Genomic DNA, 8,578 nt, shown 5'->3' on the forward strand with positions numbered 1-8,578 from the left:
TAAAGGTTGGATGCGAGAAGTGGGTCATAATAAGCGTGTATGCACCTGGAGAAGAGAGGAATGCAGAGGAGAGAGAGAGATTTTGGGAGATGTTAAGTGAATGTATAGGAGCCTTTGAACCAAGTGAGAGAGTAATTGTGGTAGGGGACCTGAATGCTAAAGTAGGAGAAACTTTTAGAGAGGGTGTGGTAGGTAAGTTTGGGGTGCCAGGTGTAAATGATAATGGGAGCCCTTTGATTGAACTTTGTATAGAAAGGGGTTTAGTTATAGGTAATACATATTTTAAGAAAAAGAGGATAAATAAGTATACACGATATGATGTAGGGCGAAATGACAGTAGTTTGTTGGATTATGTATTAGTAGATAAAAGACTGTTGAGTAGACTTCAGGATGTACATGTTTATCGAGGGGCCACAAATATATCAGATCACTTTCTAGTTGTAGCTACACTGAGAGTAAAAGGTAGATGGGATACAAGGAGAATAGAAGCATCAGGGAAGAGAGAGGTGAAGGTTTATAAACTAAAAGAGGAGGCAGTTAGGGTAAGATATAAACAGCTATTGGAGGATAGATGGGCTAATGAGAGCATAGGCAATGGGGTCGAAGAGGAATGGGGTAGGTTTAAAAATGTAGTGTTAGAGTGTTCAGCAAAAGTTTGTGGTTACAGGAAAGTGGGTGCAGGAGGGAAGAGGAGCGATTGGTGGAATGATGATGTAAAGAGAGTAGTAAGGGAGAAAAAGTTAGCATATGAGAAGTTTTTACAAAGTAGAAGTGATGCAAGGAGGGAAGAGTATATGGAGAAAAAGAGAGAGGTTAAGAGAGTGGTGAAGCAATGTAAAAAGAGAGCAAATGAGAGAGTGGGTGAGCTGTTATCAACAAATTTTGTTGAAAATAAGAAAAAGTTTTGGAGTGAGATTAACAAGTTAAGGAAGCCTAGAGAACAAATGGATTTGTCAGTTAAAAATAGGAGAGGAGAGTTATTAAATGGAGAGTTAGAGGTATTGGGAAGATGGAGGGAATATTTTGAGGAATTGTTAAATGTTGATGAAGATAGGGAAGCTGTGATTTCGTGTATAGGGCAAGGAGGAATAACATCTTGTAGGAGTGAGGAAGAGCCAGTTGTGAGTGTGGGGGAAGTTCGTGAGGCAGTAGGTAAAATGAAAGGGGGTAAGGCAGCCGGGATTGATGGGATAAAGATAGAAATGTTAAAAGCAGGTGGGGATATAGTTTTGGAGTGGTTGGTGCAATTATTTAATAAATGTATGGAAGAGGGTAAGGTACCTAGGGATTGGCAGAGAGCATGCATAGTTCCTTTGTATAAAGGCAAAGGGGATAAAAGAGAGTGCAAAAATTATAGGGGGATAAGTCTGTTGAGTGTACCTGGTAAAGTGTATGGTAGAGTTATAATTGAAAGAATTAAGAGTAAGACGGAGAATAGGATAGCAGATGAACAAGGAGGCTTTAGGAAAGGTAGGGGGTGTGTGGACCAGGTGTTTACAGTGAAACATATAAGTGAACAGTATTTAGATAAGGCTAAAGAGGTCTTTGTGGCATTTATGGATTTGGAAAAGGCGTATGACAGGGTGGATAGGGGGGCAATGTGGCAGATGTTGCAAGTGTATGGTGTAGGAGGTAGGTTACTGAAAGCAGTGAAGAGTTTTTACGAGGATAGTGAGGCTCAAGTTAGAGTATGTAGAAAAGAGGGAAATTTTTTCCCAGTAAAAGTAGGCCTTAGACAAGGATGTGTGATGTCACCGTGGTTGTTTAATATATTTATAGATGGGGTTGTAAGAGAAGTAAATGCGAGGGTCTTGGCAAGAGGCGTGGAGTTAAAAGATAAAGAATCACACACAGGGTGGGAGTTGTCACAGCTGCTCTTTGCTGATGACACTGTGCTCTTGGGAGATTCTGAAGAGAAGCTACAGAGATTGGTGGATGAATTTGGTAGGGTGTGCAAAAGAAGAAAATTAAAGGTGAATACAGGAAAGAGTAAGGTTATGAGGATAACAAAAAGATTAGGTGATGAAAGATTGAATATCAGATTGGAGGGAGAGAGTATGGAGGAGGTGAACGTATTCAGATATTTGGGAGTGGACGTGTCAGCGGATGGGTCTATGAAAGATGAGGTGAATCATAGAATTGATGAGGGAAAAAGAGTGAGTGGTGCACTTAGGAGTCTGTGGAGACAGAGAACTTTGTCCTTGGAGGCAAAGAGGGGAATGTATGAGAGTATAGTTTTACCAACGCTCTTATATGGGTGTGAAGCATGGGTGATGAATGTTGCAGCGAGGAGAAGGCTGGAGGCAGTGGAGATGTCATGTCTGAGGGCAATGTGTGGTGTGAATATAGTGCAGAGAATTTGTAGTTTGGAAGTTAGGAGGAGGTGCGGGATTACCAAAACTGTTGTCCAGAGGGCTGAGGAAGGGTTGTTGAGGTGGTTCGGACATGTAGAGAGAATGGAGCGAAACAGAATAACTTCAAGAGTGTATCAGTCTGTAGTGGAAGGAAGGCGGGGTAGGGGTCGGCCTAGGAAGGGTTGGAGGGAGGGGGTAAAGGAGGTTTTGTGTGCGAGGGGCTTGGACTTCCAGCAGGCATGCGTGAGCGTGTTTGATAGGAGTGAATGGAGACAAATGGCTTTTAATACTTGACGTGCTGTTGGAGTGTGAGCAAAGTAACATTTATGAAGGGATTCAGGGAAACCGGCAGGCCGGACTTGAGTCCTGGAGATGGGAAGTACAGTGCCTGCACTCTGAAGGAGGGGTGTTAATGTTGCAGTTTAAAAACTGTAATGTAAAGCACCCTTCTGGCAAGACAGTGATTGAGTGAATGATGGTGAAAGTTTTTCTTTTTCGGGCCACCCTGCCTTGGTGGGAATCGGCCAGTGTGATAATAAAAAAAATAATAGAACAAAAATAGAAGAAAACCCAGAGGGGTGTGTGTATATATATGCTTGTACATGCATGTGTAGTGTGACCTAAGTGTAAGTAGAAGTAGCAAGACATACCTGAAATCTTGCATGTTTGTGAGACAGAAAAAAAGGACACCAGCAAACCTACCATCATGTAAAACAATTACAGGTTTTCATTTTACACTCACTTGGCAGGACGGTAGTACCTCCCTGGGCGGTTGCTGTCTACCAACCTACTACCTAGGTTACATTATAATGTATTGTAATAATAATGAGTTTTTTCATTTTGTATCATTATAGCTTACCGTGCAGCTTGCCCTTATTGGCTTAATGGAATACTTGTTGCATCTCACCAAGCTCTACCCAGACATGATGTATGTTCATCAAGACTCAGGACTCATCAATGTTGCATATTTCAAATTCAACATGGATGATGCCAAAGGTTTGTATGCAATTTATTTTGATTTCATGCATTCTTTTCATACTAGTCTTGACCATACTTTGTCTTGTACATAGTATAGTTTTACCAGTTGCTCTTAATACTAGTACAGTATAATATGATTTTACTAAGCAACATTACTAATTCATATTCTCAGGTGAACTGGATGGAAACCGTCCAGTACCATTTAGACTGACACCAAACCTGGCTGAGCTTGTTACCAGTATTGGGGTATGGGGACCATTTACTGCATCAATGGTGGCGACTGCTCGTTGTTTAGCTACTCCTTCTTTTAAAGTCAATGCCCTTCTTCGAGCCATTATGCGAGATGAAATAATATCATGGCACAAGGTAAGTTTGGGCTTTGACATTTTTAAAAGGTTCATCATGAAAATTTTTTCAACAGATGTCCATATTTTAAAAATGTTTCTTTATCAAAATAATTTTTCTATCTTGATCGAAAGGTGTTCTGTGCAGACATCAACCATACTCCACTTGCAATTGTGGTACAGTTATATGTATGACTTTACTGGAAAACTGTAGAATAAAGATGCAGATGCAAAACTTATATTTTATTTAGAGACATTTTATCCACTGCAGGCTTTGTCTAATAAAGAGAACAGAAAAACCCAGAATATATAGAAGACAGGTGAACTAGGTATGGTCAGGTGAGATGCTTGAGCATGCACCATTTGCTTGTGTAGTATGTGGCACAGTACAATCAGCTTGGAGACATTACTGAGATGCTAAAACTGCCTGAGTTTTGAGCTACAATGTCAGAAACTGTGATCAAGACAGCCCTGAGACAATATTTCTGCAATTGTCCTCTTTCATGACCAATTTTAAGCTACTTCCGGTCTGAAACCAACCAAAATAATCTCTATTTCAATAATATGTCTTGCATTCTATCAAATAACAAGAAACAGCCAATAAAAACCATAAAATCTATCCAATAAAACACCTCAGAGTCACTATTTAATCATTACACACAGTCAGAGTTTTGCTTTTCCCATTGTGCACAGCATGGGGGCAGGATTTTTTTTATACTGTGCACACATTGCACAGACCCATTTTCTTATCTAGGTCAAAATTTACTGCTCACAGCTTAGATATCCAAGCAAGCTGAGTTCATGATGTAGAACTATGTGAGGGGCCCTGGCCTCAATGACGTAGTTCTACATGATGGCCACTGAAAGGTTTCAAGAACACCATTTTTAATGTGTACACATGCACATGTATAGGCAGACTTCTAAAGTGATGCATGTATGGTATATGCAGTTAATGTATTTCAATACAGCTGTGAACTAACCCTTCATTGAAGCAGTTCTCTTCTATATTCCGGCAGCAGCGTCATGAGGGAAACACTGTGGAAGGTACTCAAGGGTCTGGTCCCATGGAGGGTGAGGCTCTCATTACTCGAGTAAACAAAGCTGTAACTGCAATTGCTACACGTATTCAGTCTCTTGCATCCAGTGATGGTGCAGACAGCAAGGTAAGAATATATTTATAAAGCATATAACTGGTACATTACAGTACTTAGAATTTTAAAATAGGTTCTCTATAGCTAGTGGAACCCCAAATATCGGCCGTAATCAATTCCAGAAGGTCGGCCTAAATTTGAAAAGGCCTAAATTAGAAGCAATATTTCCCATAAGAATTAATGTAAATACAGTTAATCCATTCCAGACACCCAAAAATATTAACAAAAAATACATTTTTTAACCCTTTGAGGGTTTTGGTCGTACTAGTACGTCTTACGCGTAGGGGTTTTTGACGTACTAGTACGCATAAATTCTAGCGGCCTCAAATCTAGTGGGAGAAAGCTGGTAGGCCTTCATATGAAAGAATGGGTCTATGTGGTCAGTGTGCACAGTCTAAAAAAAATCCTGCAGCACACAGTGCATAATGAGAAAAAAAAAACTTTGACCATTTTTTTGGAATAAATCAGCGACTTTGCAGTGTATTTTCGTATGGTATTTATTGTTGTATTCTAGTTTTCTTGGTCTCATTTTATAAAGGAAGACATATTACAGAAATTGAGATGATTTTGACTGGTTTTACAATGAAAGGTGCCTTGAAATTGAGCTCAAAGTAGCAGAAATGTTCGATTTTTACCAAACTTCAAAAGTAAACAAATCGTGCCAAGCGTGCAATACACGTCAACTGGTGAGTCTAATATTCTTTCACAAGTGCACCAATAATATTTATACCATTTTTTACACTAATGCAGTAGTCTGCATAACAGTAAATCTTATATTTTTTGTGAGAATAAAAATTCAAAGTGGAAAGCAAAAGAATATAAGAGGGGCCTTGAGACGTGACTAATGACTAGAGGAAATGTCATTTTAGTGCCAGGAATGTCTTTCTTGTTTATTCTGGACCCTATTCGGAAATTGGCATCTTGTGAAATTTGTGTGAAATTGGCAAAATTGCTAAATTCTGACCACTGTACTGGATAGTTGAATTTCATAAATGGGTGGTTTCTTGCACCCATTCGATAGAAAAAATGGAGTTCTAGCGAAATATTCATGTTTTTTGTCGACTAGTACAGTGAAATTGGCCGAAAATGGGGCTCAAAGTGGGCAAAATCGCCGATGCGTAAACATCGCCGAGACCACTAACTTTGCGAGAGCATAATTCCGTAAGTTTTCTATCAAATTTCAAACTTTTGGTGTCTTTATGATCGGGAAAAGATTCTCTATCTTTTCATAAGAGAAAATAATTTTTTTTTTTTAAATTTGGCCGACCCTGAGAACGAGTTTTGGAGAGGGCCTGTCGACCCTCAAAGGGTTAAAGATTAATTATAGTTTTATATACACAAAGCAATGAGAACTAAATAAAATAAATAAATGAACATTTAAATCATTATTACATACCTTTATTGAAGACTCTTGTTGGCATATGGAAGACAAGGAGAAGGAGGAGGACTGATTATTATTTGAAAGAAAGAATCCCCCTCCATAAAGACTTCAGGTATCAAAGCCCTCTCTGGGGTTACTTCCCTCCCTGCATGCCTGATACACTCCCTGCCTCCTTTCCACACTCCCTGATTCCCTGCTACACTCCTTCCCTCCATGCTACACCCCATGCCTCTCTCCACATCTTCCTTTGTGATCTCTTCTTCGTTAACATGTTTACCCCTTTCGCCACATCAGCTTCCTTGATTTGTTCTTTCTTTGCCGGGATAGAAGTGATTGTTGATTTGTTTTTGCCATACATCCTGGCAATCTGGAGCACACGCACATCACTCTCACATTTTTCTACAATTTCTTCAATTCTCTCATGTTTCTTACTTTCTTTACCAAAGGGATGGCACTAGGAACTTTCTTTGGGCCCATGGTGGCTTATTTCACAGTCACACTTAATTAACAAGCACAAAAACCAATGAATTTTAAGGAAATGTTTGGACGAATGCACGGAGTATATGTTCATTCTCCGATAGACATAGGGAGACTGACCTACGCGCGGTGTCCCGGCGGGAGGCGGGCTGATGCATCTAATACAGCCGATTTGCAAGGCACCAGCCAAAATACGGAGCAAAATTTCTGCCCAAAAACCGGCCTAAATACAATTCTGCCAATAAATGCAGCAGCTGATGTTCGGGGTTCCATTGTATGTCATTTATTAGAACAATTAAAGCCCTACTATCACTATAATACTATAATTCATGTTGAGTAAGTCAGGTTGATAACTTAATGTTTAGAACAATAGATGTGTCTCCCTTTTACCCATTTCTCCACATGGTATCTGGGCATGAAGAGCGTACATATTTGATTCATAAATGAGTGTAGGTTCCCAAACCCAGCAGTGGTGAGAAGCAGGTCAGGACCCTAATTGTGGTTTGATAAAAAAAAACAATATGTTCTGACTCACCAACATTATTGCCAATGGTTGTGGAAAAAATACTAGAAAATAAGAAAAAGGAACACCCCCCATAAGGAATTAGCGGTGCCTGAAGAGTTGACTGAGAAGCTGAATCAGCATGTTTGTTGCCTTGAACATTGCCATGTCCAGGGACTGTAACGTTTACTACGCAAATATAGGTCATTAGATTAATTTGGTTTGCTGTAGCCTTATGTATACCCATGGTATCTTAGCCATTTTTTTTCATTATTTACTATTTGCCTAATTTTGTTTTTTTCCAGGTAACTCAGCTAGTACGTGCAGTGAATTGTGTGGACAATCTGTGTCGTATGGACCCAGCGTGGCACCCATGGTTGTAAATAATAAAATTATTACATTAAAGGGAGATGAGGAAGCTAAACCCAAACGGGGTCATATTGCATCTGAGGGAATAGATAGCATTTACGTTTGATTCAAGGAGAAGGCAGGCCCAATTCCTTGGATCAGAAGCCCTAATTAACATCAAGACACTTCCCTCGAGGGGTGTAAATAATCAAAGCAGTTATATTCAGGTTATATTACTTTGTCAGATAATGAAATTTTCATGGATCTGCAATAGTCCGGTATATTTACAAAAGGAATTTCAACTATATTTAGTAGGGAAAATGTATAGCCTGAAAAATATGTAAATATGTATATAACCAGTGTTTAACAGTATGTGTAGTTATTTAACTGTGTTCAGTCATGTCCATGAAAGAAATGTATGTATTGTACAGTATTTTTAGGGAGCAACCCAACAAAAGTTTTACAACTCTATTTATTTAAAAATAATAATCTTGGAGAGGTTTTTAACTTCTGTCAGAAATATAATTGATATTGAAGTTCCATAAAGAGTTTTATATTTAACAGGTGTAATAAATGCTTTACCCCTTAATGAATATTTCTGGACCCTGCTGTCATCAGCCTTATGGACACTGGTATCAAATACTAATATTACATTTTATACCTGTAATTCTGAAATGCAGTGGTTTTTAAATTCACTGCATAATTCCTACAGATTTAGCACACGTTTGATAAAAATTGCATTTATGGAGGGTGGATTCTAGATCTGTAAGGAGTCAGAGTAGCTGGGGGAATGAAACACAATCAGTTTCAGCCCAAGAAAGGGGTCAGCTCCAATTTGCTGGATCAAGAGCCCCTCACTGGCATCAAGAAACCAAGGTAGTACATAATTAAAGAGATTTTTAATACATATTGTTTAGGTATCCTCTACATAGTTCAAGCTTTATGCTTATGATCACCTTAAAGAGGGGTCTCTGGATCAGAGGAGCTGAACTTCTTGTCTCCTTTGGATCAATTTTAGTACCCTCCAACCCTTCCCCTCTATT

The 8,578-nt window shown here is 39.2% G+C and overlaps 1 protein-coding gene across 7 annotated transcripts in view; it reads left to right on the forward strand.

The window, feature by feature from the left end:
- The window catches only part of Nipped-A (Transcription-associated protein Nipped-A), a 362,660-nt gene extending 354,536 nt beyond the window's left edge, over positions 1–8,124 (forward strand). For 5 of the 7 annotated variants that reach the window (XM_070092733.1, XM_070092738.1, XM_070092734.1 and 2 more), the window contains exons 35-38: positions 3,209–3,350; positions 3,505–3,698; positions 4,672–4,839; positions 7,493–8,124. In XM_070092733.1, coding sequence (XP_069948834.1) covers positions 3,209–3,350; positions 3,505–3,698; positions 4,672–4,839; positions 7,493–7,570 — 582 coding nt within the window. In that variant the 3' untranslated portion in view covers positions 7,571–8,124. The remainder of the gene's footprint in view (positions 1–3,208; positions 3,351–3,504; positions 3,699–4,671; positions 4,840–7,492) is intronic. The other 2 variants (XM_070092739.1, XM_070092740.1) reach the window with 1 other exon arrangement.
- The last annotated feature ends 454 nt before the right edge of the window (positions 8,125–8,578 follow it).

Source organism: Cherax quadricarinatus, chromosome 40, assembly GCF_038502225.1.
Source record: "Cherax quadricarinatus isolate ZL_2023a chromosome 40, ASM3850222v1, whole genome shotgun sequence".
NCBI lineage: Eukaryota > Metazoa > Arthropoda > Malacostraca > Decapoda > Parastacidae > Cherax > Cherax quadricarinatus.